Source organism: Mesoplodon mirus, assembly GCF_964341445.2.
Source record: "Mesoplodon mirus genome assembly, chromosome: 17".
In the NCBI taxonomy this organism is placed as follows: domain Eukaryota; kingdom Metazoa; phylum Chordata; class Mammalia; order Artiodactyla; family Ziphiidae; genus Mesoplodon; species Mesoplodon mirus.
In genome coordinates, this window is record NC_138993.1 from 4,199,611 (window position 1) to 4,216,014 (window position 16,404).

At 45.5% G+C, this 16,404-nt stretch overlaps 1 protein-coding gene across 3 annotated transcripts in view; it reads right to left on the bottom strand.

Annotated features, from left to right (window-relative positions):
- The window catches only part of LOC309792369 (phospholipid-transporting ATPase IB-like), a 75,512-nt gene extending 59,624 nt beyond the window's left edge, over positions 1-15,888 (bottom strand). The window contains exons 1-8 of one of the 3 annotated variants that reach the window (XM_082601952.1): positions 15,685-15,888; positions 6,795-6,984; positions 6,402-6,528; positions 2,989-3,030; positions 2,462-2,537; positions 1,601-1,734; positions 1,345-1,450; positions 683-765 (exon numbers count right to left, since the gene is read on the bottom strand). Coding sequence is in view for 1 of the 3 variants with exons in the window: in XM_082601951.1 (XP_082458077.1) it covers positions 2,811-2,874; positions 2,989-3,030; positions 6,411-6,528; positions 6,795-6,984; positions 15,685-15,702 (432 nt within the window). In the remaining 2 variants the exon portion in view is untranslated. Of the gene's footprint in view, positions 1-682; positions 766-1,344; positions 1,451-1,600; positions 1,735-2,461; positions 2,625-2,779; positions 2,875-2,988; positions 3,031-6,401; positions 6,529-6,794; positions 6,985-15,684 lie in introns of those variants that run through there. The other 2 variants (XM_082601951.1, XR_014291684.1) reach the window with 2 other exon arrangements.
- Between the last annotated feature and the right edge of the window lie 516 nt (positions 15,889-16,404).

A 16,404-nucleotide genomic window follows, 5' to 3' on the forward strand; every position in this document is an offset into this window, starting at 1 on the left:
CTCCCTCCCACCCTCCCTATCCCACCTCTCTAGGGGGTCACAAAGCACCGAGCTGATCTCCCTGTGCTATGCAGCTACTTCCCACTAGCTAGCTATTTTACATTTGGTAGTGTATATATGTCAGTGCCACTCTTTCACTTTGTCACAGCTTACCCTTCCCCCTCCCCATATCCTCAAGTTCATTCTCTAGTAGGTCTGTGTCTTTATTCCTGTCTTACCCCTATGTTCTTCATGACATTTTTTTTTCTTAAATTCCATATATATGTGTTAGCGTACGGTATTTGTCTTTCTCTTTCTGACTTACTTCACTCTGTATGACAGACTCTAGGTCTATCCATTTCATTACAAATAGCTCAATTTCGTTTCTTTCTATGGCTGAGTAATATTCCATTGTATATATGTGCCACGTCTTCCTTATCCATTCATCTGTCGATGGACACTTAGGCTGGGAATAGCTCCGTTTTATTGAGCACCTGCTCTGCACTAGGCACTAATGTCAATTACTTTACAGACACTAACCCATTTAATGTTTGCAAGGACCCTACTGCATACGTGATTCCCAGGTGGGAATCCCGGGCACTGGATTCCGAGCTCCTACCCCAAACCGCTGTACACACGGGTCTCTCTGGATGAGCAGATGCGTGTAACTGCTAGAAAGTACAATGTATCAAGTACTACTCACAGCTTCTATGGTGACAGAGTACCGCGTTGTTGTAGTGAAAACAAAGCCAAGTTGACTTGCTCCTTTCACTAAAGCTGCTTCACCTGTCAGTAAAAGGTCTGTATTAATGGAGATTGAGCAAATGTATGAATGCTAAATTTAATTCAATACAGATTTCTCCAGCACTAAACTATCATGTCATTCTCTTAAACTTGGGTTTTTTATCCAAAGGCACTTATCTGTGCTTCTAGGTAGCAGAGTGCTCACGGAAGAGGAAATCTGGTTAAACGGGGCCTCCGTCAGTGGGACTAACTCGCCAGCCTGGGAGGAAAATACATTCTTCCTGCTCGCTGCAGTCTTGTTTGTTCTCCATGCTGCTGGGAGCACCTCCATCAACTACTGCAGGGCCTTAACCTGCCCCCTGCCGTGTTACTGATTATAACATGCTACTGAGCCCTGCTCCGAGAGCCATCCCCTGCCAGCCTTCTTAGGCATTTTCAGGGGGTGTGGAGAGTGGGAGCCCCAGAGCTAGAGCGGCTCAGATCTGCGCTGTACGTGATCGGCCTTAACCAGTAGGAGTTTCAGGCAAGGAGAAAGGCAGGTGCTATCAGGAGATCAGCAATGGCATCAGCTCTTCTGTGGGCCCATCACCTGCCAGGTCTCTACATGCACACAGCATCTACCTGGGGAGGAGGCCTGGTAGCTTATATTATTTCCGTCTCTCTCGGGAACCACAGTGTGGCATGTGCACAACAGGGTAAGGAATTCCTTGATATAGGCTTTCGTGGGCTGTAAGAAAGGGCCAGAGCTAGTGAGCGTCTTCCAACGCAAACCCCCGCTCCACCCCGCATCCCGCGAGAGTCGCATGCAATCTGCAATTAGTACCAACTGAGGTTTCACTTCAGGTCCATACAGTCAGGCACCAGCTAAAAACCATACCGTGCGTTCAAAATGGAGTGGAGTGGGTACTGAGTCAGGGACAGCGCAGGGGGCTGGGGAGACCGCAGAGAAAACAGGAGGAACCTGTGCTTTTGGAGCTTCTGTTCTCCTTGGGGAGACAGGCTCTCTCAAAGCTGGAGGAAACAAGTAAGGGCTGTGATAGAGAAGACATGGGCCTATTTTAGGTAGGTGATCAGGAAAAAAAAAATGTTTAAATTAAGCCCTAAATAGAAAGGTTAGTTGTGGGTGTTTGTGTACCTGTGTGGTGGCACCCACCAGACAAAGGTTGTAGCATCTTCCCAGGCCCCAAAGTCAGGACAAAGATTCATTGTTAGCGGAGCTTCAAGATAAGCATGACCCCAGCATCTTGAGCCTCAGGCTCAATGATACAGAATGAGGTAGGGGAGAGAGAGGACCACAGTAGTGTGTTTGGATTTTATCTTAAGTGTGGGGCCAGTCCTCGGCAGGGTCTTAAGCAAAGGAAGAACATGTACAGGTTTGCATTTTGAAAGATCACTTTTATTTTTAAGAAGATCAAGATTTCAAATCAGGTAGATCAACATCTTAAAATAGATAAGTGCAGATATTGGTAGCATACAATAGAACCAAAGAGTTTAAAAGCAGACAGAGACAGGATTTCACAGATTGCTACACAGTAGAAAATTCTTGTATAATGTCTGAATTCACTCACACTCAAGTTCAGGCCTCAGTTCATAATTTTGGTGTAAAATCCCTTGCTTACTATATTAACACCAAAACTTCTCAAGGCTCTCTCTCTCTCTTCCTTTTAGAAAACCATATGCATGTTTTAAAGTTATATAGCATTACCTTGTTGACTTAGAGGGAAAATAGCAGACTTACATGGTCATTCTCAAAGTTCTGCAATAATGTTGGGTCATTGAATTCATAGGACTCTGGGACAGGACAAAGTGACTGACTGAGGAAGAATAGATACAATTCGTTTTAACTAAAAGTTCCTGGTGGTACCAGTCAATAATCAAGCAGATCTAAATCCAACACAGCCCCATCTTCTGTTTTCACTAAGTCACACTTCCAGCTAGTAAATATTTAGGGTTCTGTCAAATTATACATCCTCCCAGGTCTCGAGCTGCAAAATGGCATTAGAAGATGCGTAAACTTGTGTTGAAAACTGTACAATTATACGGAGTTTGAGGTAGAGTAAATTGCCACGAAAGCAGTAAATTGAAGACTAGATTCTGGGTCCTTTGAATATCCCACAGGAAAGATCTAAGGGAGCTTCCTGGGAACTGCCACTGGTGGTGTGGACAAGGGGGCCGTGTTATTACTCGCCGGTGCGCTGGCACTGATAAAAAGTCCACCGCAAGGGAAAGGAATGGGGCAAAGGAGAAAAGACCGTATCTAGTTACCTTAAGTTTTCTTCACCAGAAGCACTTCTCTCTGACTGATTTCTAAGGGAAAATGAGAGAGGAAATACGATGGTTACAGGCTATAAATATAAAACTCTTTAGGAATTCTAGTCATGTATAAAAGCAGACATAAACCATATTTGTAAAAAAACTGCAAGTTTTCATATAAAATATATTAAGTTGCAATCTCATTATCTCATTCAGATATAGCTATATTATTATAGGTTCAGATAAGTTTTGGAGTAAATAAAGCCTACTTAATTTTTTTTTTTTTTTTTCCGTATGTGGACTTCTCACTGTTGTGGTCTCTCCCATTGTGGGGCACAGGCTCCGGACACGCAGGCTCAGCAGCCATGGCTCACGGGCCCAGCCGCTCTGCAACATGTGGGGTCTTCCCAGACTGGGGCATGAACCCGTGTCCCCTGCATCGGCAGGTGGACTCTCAACCACTGTGCCACCAGGGAAGCCCCCTGTTGACTACTTTAAAGGCAACATCTACCAACTGGGAAGGATTCGTTCCAAATGCACCATCTAATTTTTGCAACTTTCTCCTGATATCTGATGCACTTTGCCCCAAAAGGTCAGATTTACCATTCTAATGTTTTCAGGGGCCTCGGGATCTGCATTAGTTTGACGTCTGTAGGTCTGATAAATCCTTCCCCAAAATTAAGAGGTCTTCATTTGTTTTGCTATATTTCTTGAATATTGTTCAAACTCTTTTGCTTTGGTTTCCCTTTCAAAGCCCCGCCAAGACACACTAATGAGTAGTGCTCTCATAAGGGCCTTCTTCCCTCACTGGGGTCCCCATTGGGTTCAGCTGTGGGCGCTGCCAGGTGGGCTTCAGGGGTAGGGGATGCGCCCTGTAAGGAGGGTTGCCATCTTTCCAACTGAACAAGTCTGAGAAACCCAGCCGGCTGTTCATTTGCATTTAGGCCCCTACGAGATAATGGCATAAGGGAAATGGCCCCTTCCCGGAAGTGGCTCCTGGCCCAAACTGGGTGCCCTGTTGGGTCTTAGATGGCGATACCAGACCAAGTCCGTGTGCCCCAGAAACTAACAGAGGATATTCTAATTGATCCCTATAAGGAGGGGAAGTTCTAAGCCCCAGTGTCAGGAATAGGGGTTGAATAGGAACGGAAGGTGGTTGCAATTATTGGCATAATCGCCAGAGCAGCTGGGACAGCCAGCTCAGCCAGAGGCGTTAAGGTTTGGAGCAGCACATCCTCACTCTCACTCCCTTCCTTTTCTTTCCCCTGATAATACAGTTAGTCCCCTACGTACAAGCCTTCAAGTTGCCAGCTTTCAGAGATGCGAACGTGCGTTCACAAGTCCAATCACACAACTTGGTTCACGTGTCTGGCGTACCTTGTCATGTGCGTGCATCCTTTCCAAGTGGTTGTGCTTTTGTGTACTTTACTGTGCAGTACTGTATGGAGTACAGTAGTCCAGTATCTTTATTTCAAGCCTAGGATGTGAGTGAGTGAAATTGCAGCTTGCCCTCCGTCCCCTATTGCTGACGACCCTCAGCTCTACCATCTCCCGCCTCCCCTCCCTCCTCCAGTCAGTAACTCTTCTTACTTGTTCACTCGATGCCAGCCCCTGTAAGCCAGCTGTTGTACTGTACTACTGTACTTTTCAAGGTTCTGTACTGTAAGATTAAAAATGTTTTATTTTTGTGTTTGTTTTTTACGCATTATTTGTGTGAAAAGTATTATAAGCCTATTACAGTACAGTACTACATATAGCCCATTTTGTTAGTTGGGTACCTAGGCTAACTTTGGACTTACGAACAAATTGGATTTAGGAACACGCTCTGGGAAGAGAACTCGTTCGTATATAGGAGACTTACTGTAGTACAAATGCTTACACGTGAAGGATTTCATCATTCTTCCCTGCTTTTTCACAAAATACCTAGAGTCATTCAAAAGCCACTGTAAAACCATAGAAAGCAGTTGATCATCTAACCATTAAAAGGATGCCTTTTTGCTTTGGCATCAACCAACTGGGATTACAATGCAATTGAACAAAAACTTGACTACTTGTGTGCCAAACAATTAAGATAATTACTGAAATTATGACTGATATCATTTACCAGGATATACCAGAATGTTAGGAGTTCCATATAATTTCTAGAATATGTATATTAATATTTACCCATGTGATACAATTTTAAAAGTTTTATCACTCATTTGACAATGCCTCCCATGCAATTCAATACACCAGTAAGCCCCATTAGTTTAATATTCCTCCCTCTGAGATGGAGACAAAGCAAACAACAGAACCAGACTCAGATATGGCAGAGATTTTTGAAATTATCAGACTAGGAATTTTAAATAACTATGATTATATGCTAAGGGCTCTAATGGAAAAAGTGGACAGTATGCAGGAACAGACGGGTAATGTAAACAGAGATATGTACACTCTAAGAAAGAACCCAAAGGAAATGGTATAAATGAAAAACATTAATAAAAGTGAATAATGCTTCTCAGTGGCCCATCAGTAGACTAGACATAGCCAAGGAAAGAATCAGTTAGCTTGAAGATATGTCAAAAGAAACTTCACAAACTAAAAAGCAAAGAGAAAAGGGAATTTTAATGGAACAGAATATTCAACAACTGTCAGACAATTTCAAAAGGTGTAGCAGGGAGCTCCCTGGTGGTCCAGTGCACAAGGTCCCAAGATAACCCTTTCTAAACCCCCTGTAGAGATCCTAACAGGTACTGTGGCCACACACTGTTACAATAAGATATCATCTTCCTCTCATCCATGGGTTCATAGCTGTAATCAGACCCCTTATCCAAAATGCGCCTCAGAGGACTTTCTTTAGGGATAGCTGAAATAGTCCCCCTTTTTCAAGACAAACAAAACACAAACAAGTGCTAGCATCCAAAGAAACCAACGAACCAGTTCACAAACCGGGTACATATCCAACAACTCCTTCCTTAATAGGGTACCCCAGTCCAATACAAAACAAATTGGCTTATTCCGGAAGAGAAGCCCCAAACGGAGAGGAAGTGAAGCTCCCCCGGCTGTACACACCAGAGTGACTTACCCTACTGTACCGAGCCCGTCGGCTCCCAAAGGTCGATTCCTTTGCCCCAACTGCCAAGCGCTGGGGCAGCCGATGCTGCTTCAGGGAATTTGTAGGGCAGATCCTCAGGACAAGAGGTCCTGGAAGCTGTTAGGGCCTTACCTGAAAATTCCCCAACTGGGGCCGGCTGGCCACGAGCAGCAAGGGGCACAGAGCAGGGGCACAGGCTCGCCAAAATTTCTTAGCAAGTCTAAGCTCATACTGCTCGCCGTACGACAGGCCAATAATTGAGAGAGGAGTCGGGGTGAGGAAAAATGACTGTGTTCAGAAAGCCAGCCGAAAGAGAAGATGGCAGACCCTTACCCCCAGAGAAGCATCTTACCTGACTTACAATTCAGGCTTCTTTTGTACTAAAAGAGGAGGGAGTAAAGTCAAACACTTCCTGGTTCCCATCAGCCTCTGGAGGGGATGTGTTAATTTCTTCCTCCTGCAGTCATTCACAGGTGAGCCTGGTCAGGATGTTTGTGAGCCAAACAAAGGTATTTTAGCTTAATGCTCATTACCTGGGAAGCAGGGTTCCGAGGAATGGACCATTATGTATAATTGAAGCTTATAGGCAACATCCCTTTAATGATTAGCTTGTAATACAACACAGAAGGTTATTCCCTATTACAAATTCAAAGAATCACAATTTATCTCTGGAGCCAGCAACTGGTAGAAGCATTAAAATGGTAACTGAATAATTCCACTTGCCGGAGACTGAGCCATGGATTACCTCGGGAGATAAAATCTCCTGGGGACATAGTCTTAGAGGAAGACCCACACGTCTGTGAGTTTTCTTTAAGTAGCACCAACAGGTTCTCAGGATGAAGATCAGAGAAAAGGCCCCTCCGTTTCCAGCAAGGAAAGGGGAACAGGATCATTATGAAATATGCCCAGCTGCATTTTGTTCTTCTTAACAAGGCCTGCAATCAAGGAAAAGTACTTTGTCACAGCCAAACCAACCTGGAAGAAGGAAAATTCCTAACTCCAGCCCATTGTAGCCTTCTTTTCTTACTTAAGGGGAGGGGAAACAAAGACACAAAACAAAACAGAAAGCACTAGTGAAAGGCAAGACTAGGGACACAGGCATATAACAGGCTGAAACCTAATCATAGGATTATAGATCCCACCCCTTCCCCACACCTTACCACTATATCAACAGGGTTCCTACGTAATAACAGGAATTACAACTGAAAGAATTGCAAGGCTAAGGCCCTATTTAAGAAGGGTTCTTTAGAGAAACCAGAGGAGATAAAATAAGGACACTGGGGGATATTTTAGCCTCTGACACCTACAGTTACAGCAAACAATAAGCACAGCATAACTACTAGGCAGATAAACATAAAACCTCACATTAAAGGACGATTTCATTTTACCAGATACATCATACGTGACTTTCAACAAATATGGTAGATATTAATCCAACTATCAATAATCACTTTAAATATAAATGATCTAAATATACCCATTAAAAGCCAAAGGCCATGAGAATTATTAAAATAAAAACAAGATCACAATATGTGTTGTCTATAAGAAACACACTTTAACTGTAAAGATACAGATTAACAGGATAGAAAAAGACATTCCACGTTAACACTAATCAAAAGAAAACGTGAATAGTTACATTAATTTCAGACCAAGCAGGCTTCAGAGCATGGAAAATTTTCAGAGATAAAGAGGGGCATTACATAATGATAAAGATGTCAATCTCTAGGACAACATAACAATCCTTAATGTGTATGCTCCTGACAGCAGAGCATCAAAATACATGAGACAAAAACTGAGAGAACTGCAAGGAGAAATAGACAAATCTACCATTATAGTTGGAAACTCCAGCACCCTTCTACTAGTAATTGCAAGTTCCAACAGGCAGAAAATCAGTAAGGATATAGTAGAACTGAACAGCACCATCAATCAACTGAATCTAATTGACACTTTCAGAATACTGCATCCAACAACAACAGAATACACATCACCTCAAGGTCCCATGGAACACTCACCAAGATAGAAAACATTCTGGGCCATAAAACACACCTTTAAAAATATAAAAGGGGGCTTCCCTGGTGGCGCAGTGGTTGAGAGTCCGCCTGCCGTTGCAGGGGACACGGGTTCGTGCCCCAGTCCGGGAGGATCCCACATGCCGCGGAGCGGCTGGGCCCGTGAGCCATGGCCGCTGAGCCTGCGCGTCCGGAGCCTGTGCTCTGCAATGGGAGAGGCCACAACAGTGAGAGGTCCGCGTACCACAAAAAAAGGAAAAAAAAAATGGGCAGAAGACCTAAATAGACATTTCACAAAGGAAGACATACAGATGGCCAAGAGGCACATGAAAAGATGCTCAACATCACTAATTATTAGAGAAATGCAAATCAAAACTACAATGAAGTATCACCTCATGCCAATCAGAATGGCAATTATCCAAAAATCTAGAAATAATAAATGCCGGAAAGGGTGTGGTGAAAAGGGAACCCTCCTGCACTGTTGGTGGGAATGTAAATTGATACAACCACTACGGAAAACAGTATGGAGGTTCCTTAAAAAACTAAAAATAGAACTCCATATGACCCAGAAATCCCACTACTGGGCATATACCCTGAGAAAACCATAATTCAAAAAGAGGCAGGTACCACAGTGTTCATTGCAGCTCTATTTACAATAGCCAGGACATGGAACCAACCTAAATGTCCATCGACAGATGAATGGATAAAGAAGATGTGGCATATATATACAATGGAATATTACTCAGCCATAAAAAGAAACAAAATTGAGTTATTTGGAGTGAGGTGGATGGACCTAGAGTCTGTCATACAGAGTGAAGTCAGAAAGAGAAAAACAAATACCATGTGCTAACGCATACATATGGAATCTTAAAAAAATTGGTACTGATGAACCTAGTTGCAGGGCAGGAATAAAGATGTAGACATAGGAAATGGTCTTGAGGACACAGGGTGGGAGGGGGAAGCTGGGGCAAAGTGAGAGTAGCATCAACATATATACACTACAGAATGTAAAATAGTCACCTAGTGGGAAGCAGCAACATAGCACAGGGAGATCAGCTCGGTGCTTTGCGATGACCTAGAGGGGTGGGATAGGGAGGATGGGAGGGAGACTCAAGAGGGAGGGGATAGGGGGACATATGTATGCATATGGCTGATTCACTTTGTTGTACGATGGAAACTAACACAGTATTGTGAAACTATTATACTCCAATAAAGATCTATTTAAAAATTTAAAAAAAAAAAGAGTATGTAGTTAGAGGGACTTCCCTGGTGGTCCAGTGGCTGAGACTCCACGCTCCCAATGCAGGGGGCCCGGGTTCGATCCCTGGTCAGGGAACTAATCCCACATGCCGCAACTAAGAGTTCACATGCTGCAAATAAAGACCCCCGCATGCTGCAATCAAAGATCCCGCACACCGCAAGTAAGACCCCACATGCAACAACGAAGATCCTGCATGCTGCAACTAAGACCCAGCGCGGCCAAATAAATAAATAAGTAAATTTTGGGGGGAGAAAAAGAGTATGTACTTGGAAATAAGACATCCTGTGTCCAGATTCCAGTTCAGCCACTGATTTTGCAGATTTGGACAAGTTTTCTTAATTTTTTCTGAACATCAATTTCCTCATCTATATAATTAGGATTAACACTTATTGCTAGGGGTTGTTACAAGGATTAAATAAGATTATATACGTACAGTACTTAGTCCAGTTTCTGATACATATGTGTTCATTAAATACTATTTATTATTATATCTCATGCTCTTTCCACTCTCCAGAAAGTTTAACTAAGTTGCCTAAAGTAGAGGAACCAGCATTGGCCCGCTGGGCTCCTGACTGACTCTGGACTTCAGGGGTATGTTTAGAGGTAATGATTTACAAACCCAGTATAACATACATAAATACATGTACGTATTGAGTATTCACAGTGCTAGGTGTATATAACCAAGGGTGCCTTTTCTTTTGGCTCGGTCCTCCTTATAACCCCAGTTACCCAACCCTACCAGTGCACGGTGAGCCAAGGTGAGCAATTAATGGTAACGTTAATATTCTGAGGCCAATATTGACATTTGATAGGCGGATACGGACCTCATGGCCTTGATATGGACATTGTCTTATTTATACTGCTATCCCTGACCACTCAAACAAACAAAAACACCTGAATGTACGGGCTGGAGCCACACTACTCAGGGTCACCAAGTCAGTCGCTATACCATCAACCACAAAGTCAAGCATTCCAAGAAGGGAAAATAGTATCAAAGGGACAGAACTAGTGTCAACGAATTCCTTGTTATACAGATTCAGAGATCTATTAGTTCCCTGAATTAACTATGAGTATGAATTTCCTGCGGCTGCGGTCACAAATATCACAAGCTTGGTGGCCTAAAACAAGAGAAATGCATTCTCTCACAGTTCTGGAGGCTAAAATCCACAATCAGTTTTAGTGAACCAAAATCAAGGTATCAGGGGGGCTGTGCTCCCGCTGGAGGCTCTAAGGAAGAATCTGTTCCCTGCTTCTTCCAGCTTCTGATGACTGCCAGCATTCCTTGGATTGCGGCCATATCTCCAGTCTGTGCCTCCATCTTCACATGGCCTCCTTCTCTTTTTTCCTGTATCGAATCCCCTCTGCCTCTCTCTTATTTAAGGACACTTGTGATTGTATTTAGGGCACACCCAGGTAATCCAGGAGAACCTCCCCATCTCGAGATCCTTGAGTTAATCACATCTGCAAAGACTTTTCCAAATAAGGTAACATTCAAGGTTCCAGGCATTAGGCTGTGTATATCCTGGGGTGGGGGGGTCGGGGGCCTGGGGCACTTTCAGCCTCTCACAATGGGCTCACACTTCCTAAAGCATAACTCTGTACTCCACAAAAGGTCTTCTTTCTAACATGTAAAATAGGCCCCTCTAATGCGCAAATGTGCATTCTTTACCATGATTTAACAGGAGATGCCTGAAAACCCAACCATGACCCCTAAAAAGAGTCTAATATTTGCTCCCATGGTTCTTCATGCAACAATGCCAGCTGTCTGGTGAACTGCCCTCTGGCCAACTGTTTAACATTTCCCTGAAGAGTCTTCTCACATACACCCCACTGATTACCTTCATTTCCTCTAGCACAGAAATCAGTGAAAGGAATACATTATAGGAATACACAGCCTTAAGAAGAAATGTTTTTGAAATGTGTAGCTTCAAAGAACAGAACAAATCTCATAAACGACTGACCTTTGGAAGTATAGCCCTATGAGATGCCCAACCAGCCTCCTAGGGGAAATAATATCTGCACCCCGTCAGTTTCACCAGCAGTTACAGCTACAGTTTCCTTTAGATGAGCGATGACCCAGTGGAACCTAGAAAGTTTCAGTCCTGTGAGTTTTGTAGTTGCCTTCTGTTGCCCATGTATATTTTCAGTGTGGATATCATTTACACTGAAGTAATTCAGGCGACCAGACTGTGCCATAAGTCGAGGTGAAAAACACAGGAATCTCAATCCACTGCACTTTGAAGGTCCATGTAGGATTGATAGATCATAGATTCCATCCAAAGTGACTTATCTCCTAATCTAACAGAAGTACAAATAAAATAGAAAAAGAGCCTGGAGAAGGCATCTAAAAACGTGCTCCTTAGTCACTGCTAACTGTTGTGACTAAGAGCACACAGCCTGGAGGCCAAACGCCTCGCTTAAAATCTCAGCCAGCACTTAGCACGGGGAACTCTATTCAGTATCCTGTGATAAACCATAAGGGAAAAGAATATAAAGAAAAGAATGTACGTATAACTGAATCACTTTGCTGTACAGCAGAAATTAACACAACACGGGGCTTCCCTGGTGGCGCAGTGCTTGAGAGTCCTCCTGCCGATGCAGGGCACCCGGGTTCGCGCCCCGGTCCGGGAAGATCCCACATGCCGCGGAGCGGCTGGGCCCGTGAGCCATGGCCGCTGGGCCTGCGCGTCCGGAGCCTGTGCTCCACGACGGGAGAGGCCACAACAGTGAGAGGCCCGCGTACCGCAAAAAAAATAAAATAAAATAAAATAAAAAGAAATTAACACAACACTAAATCAACCGTACTTTTTTTTTTAATCTTAAAAAAAAAAAAATCTCAGCAAGCACTGCAGCTCCCTGGCCTGTGACCTTGGGCAGCCTTGGGCGGTGGAGTCACTCTTACGGATGAAGAGAAAGGGCCTTGTGAGGTTACGGTATTAAACCAGGAATGTGACACTTTTGGGTGCCAGGCGCTCGCCTAAGCACTCAGATTTTAAAAATAATTCTCGAATAGTCATTCAATAAATATTTGGACAAGATGATCTTTCACTTAAGTCCAACGTCGACACTGAAGACTGCGATGAAGTGTCATGTGAACGGTGTGAGCCGTCTCCACAGGAAGCAAGGCCGTCCCCAGGGTCCCCAGCCCGGCTCCCACCACCAACGACCGCAGGGACCCGGCGCCCGAGCACCCAGCGCAGCGGCCGCCAGGGCGCGGGCGGCTTTCGCACGGGAGGTGACACAGGGACACAGCCCGCCGGCCGCTCGCTCTGCCCGCGCCTTTTTCCCGTCACCGTCTTCTTCCAGCGCACCGGCCACGCGGCCGACGCTGCTCCCTCACAGCCCCCGCGAGGCAGGGTCACAAAAGAGGAAACCCAGGCCGGGAACGGCCGAGCTCGGCTTTTCCTCAGGGCCCGTGCGAGGCGGCTTCCCCCGAGCGTCCAGCACGCTCCTCCACGGGTCTGCGGCCGCTGCTCCGGCAGCCTCCCCGGGCCCCCCCGGCTCCTCGGGAGCGGCCGCAGCCCGCAAGCAGCAACCCCGCCGGCCTCCCCGGCGCCGCGGGTCCGCCCGGCTCTGCGCCTGCGCAGTCGGCGCGCTGGGGGCCTCGGCGGCGCGCCTCCTGCCGGCGCGTGGGGTCACCGCCTGGCTGCCGGGAGCTCCGGGGAGCGAGCGAGGGGGGCCCCACGACCAGGTCGCGCCGCCGTCACTCAGCACCCACCGCGGTTCCGTCCCTTCACCCAGGGTGGGCCACGCCCCCGGGAGAGAAGAGCCGTCGCGGGGCCCGCCTGCGGCTGGAGGCCCAGCTAGGGCTCCACAAGCTGTTGGTGATGATACACCGATCTTCTAATTAAAAGTGTCCTCTAATTCTCTCCATCGTAATGGCACCTTTTTCCGTGTGTAATTAATAAGTGAGCTGCTGTTTTCAGAAACTCTGGTAACACGCAACTCGGTATTCCGTAGAGCCCGAGTAGAAAAACATCCCCCAAAAGAATTCCTTTGGTGACTGGGATAGGCAGAGGGATGGGAGTGTTGGATTAGGATGTGGGCTTTGACATAGCAATTCTGGGAGATTGGTACCCTTGGGGAACTGTGGTTGGATTGTGCGCTGCCTGCGTAATAGTCCTGCCTGACACGTGTCATGGAAATGAAGTAGAGAAATACAATGAATTGTGAAGGAAGCTTCTATGGGAGGTGAGAACCTCAAAATCAGTGGAACATCTAAAGCAATTCTACTGTCTTTCTTTCCTCCTTTCCCTACCCTGCCTAGGCATTTGTGGGCATTTGTGTATATTTGCTGGTGAGTTTGTTATTTGGTAGACAGGGTGAGGGCTCAGGACTCTTATCTGCTTGTGATCATTGTCTCTTTACTTATATCCCTAACAGACTGCAAATTGAAAATAGGGGCAGCTTAGATTCTAAAACATAATCGTTTTTGCAGAAGTAGAAATGAGAAGGTAAAATTGAATATGTTGATCAAGTAGCAAAAAATAGCTCTGGAGAAATAAATAACGGTCAAGTGAATTATTTATCTACACAACTGGAAATTGTAAACAATTAGTGAACAATTGCACTTTTGACTTATGTTACATGTTTCACTCCTATCTCTCACAGAGGTGTAGCTGACTTTGCTGGAAATTCTCATACATAGATCTGTAATATTTTCCTAGGACTATGTTATGATTGGTCTCCCCCATTTCACCCATACATAAAAGCATTTCAAAATTTGTTCAAACACTGAGCTATTTAAGTCCAAAAGACATGCTGTATAATAGAAATCTGTTATGCTTTTACCCTAGAAGTTCTTAAGGCTTAAAGTATATAAGGCTTTATTTATATATAAATGTATAAACATTTATAATATGACATAAATATATTATAAATTTATAATATAGTATAGATAGATTATATATATAATATAAAAGTCAGTAGGGAATATCCCACCATCAAAACTACAATAATATGGGACTTCCCTGGCGGTCCAGTGGTTAGGACTCCGGGCTTTCACTGCTGTGGGCCCTGGTTGGGGAACTAAGATCCCACAAGCTGCACAGCGCTGTCAAAAAAAAAAAGAAAAGAAAAAGAAAAGAAAGAAACCTAAAATAATATATTTCAGTTGCCTTCAAAGGTGAAAATTCTGTAAGCCTTGAAACATGAGAACAGATTAATTATTTTTCCGTTTATAGAGTAGTGACCATGGTGTTATAAAGATGGACACTCAGTTTTGAGACATTTATACATGAGTATGTTTCATTGTTTCCTGGTCCAATATAAGTGCATAATACGAGTACCTCTGCATTTTAAAGAATGTGCTGTCTTAAAACAATGCCTCGCTTTATATTTTCCTTGAATGAAAATAGTGTAGACCAGGAATGCTGAGTATACAACCGGAGGTCACAAAACGGTAAACCTGTGAAAGCCTGAGGAATTCGGACCATGCAAAGCACGTGTCTTTAGCTGCCCTCTACCAAGAGAGGGCAGCCCTCTTCTCACAAATTATCTGCATAGTGGGCTCCAAAGCACAGTGAAGGAAAAAAATTTTAGAACTTTTATTTATAGCTATTATTTTTATCTTAGCTTTAAAAAGCTTCTGTTTGGTTGTGTGTGCTTTATAATAATATATAAATATATATGAGCATGCACTACACTTTTATAATTTGTAAATAAATAAATATATATATATTTGGAGTGCAAGAAAAAAAATTTTGTTACTGAAAGTAAGGTACTGTGGAAAAAGTTTAGAGGCCATGATTCGCAACTTGTCTCCTCCGGGGCAAACTGCAAACCTTGCACGTTCCCAGAATCAAAGGTCTGTAATCACATGTTTGTAAAGTTCTTTTGTACCTTCAATACATATTTGGGGAATATCCACTATGTCCCACCTCCTGCGAGGTTCTGAAAGTACAGTAAAAGGCAAAAGAGCCATGGTCGTCCCTTCATGAAATTTACAGTCTACTAAACATAAGCATTGAACAAATAAACAGAAGATACATTTTTTTAAAAAATGATATACTGTTAAGTACCAAGGAAAATAAAGTTTCGAGAGGTCAGTGAAATCCTTCCGAGGGGGTGGCATTTGATCTGAAATCTAAAGGACGAGAATGAGGTAGGCAGAGAGGAGGAGGAGGAATCTCAGTCACGGGAAACAAGGCAAAAGTGTCAGCTGAGCGGAGATCTCTTCTCGCTGAAGAACCGTACAAGGCCCAGGTGCCCGGAGCTTGCGGGGAGGGAGTGAGGCCCGCCGGGTGGGGCTGGACCGGGCCCCTGGGGACCCGGAGACCGTGGAAGGGTTTTAGACTGTACCTAAAAATGCAACGGGGGAGCCAGTCACAGGTTTTCATCAGGGGTAGAAATTCAAGTTCACTTACGGAAGCTTCCATTTCCATTTTTCACGCCCTGGTTGCCTAAAGCGTGTCCGAGAGTCAGGACATAACACGCTGCAGATCAAGATTTCAAAACAAAGTGAAAAAAAGAAAGCAAGCAATTAAGACACTTCTGGAAATTTGAGCGGCCGGAACGGGTGCAGCTTTGAACAGTTAAAACTCCCCCAGACGAGGAGGGCGGACTCAGGCTTGGAGCTGGAGCTCCGGCCGCGCCCAGGGGCGCGCCGCCGCTGACACCAGCCTGTCAGGACGCGCGCGCGCCTCCGCCCCGCCCACACACACTCGCGCACGCACGGGGCTTGAGGTTGGGCCTCCTCGGCCGCCGTCCGCGCTCGCCCGTCCCGCGTGTCGCGGCACCGCCCTCCCCCCCAACGTGGGCGGTGCGTGGGTGGTGCGAGGGCGGTGCTGGCCCACCTTTCCCCCCGCCCCCCCGCCCCAGTTGCCAGAGCGCCGGCGCGAGGCGAGGAGGGGCGTGCCCGGGACTGACCCCCGCGCCCCGGCCTCTTGCCCGCCCACGCGCCGACCCGCGACCCTGGTGCGGGGGCTTCCCGAGGGCCTCTACTGGTCCGAGGTTCGCTGCCGGACCGTGCTCGGGCCACGAGCCGGAGGACCGCTAGTCTCGCCGCCGTGGGCACCTCCGGCCGCGGCTGCGACGTGGGCGTCCAGCCTTCGGACTGGGAACCCACAGGAGACGCCTAGGAAGGG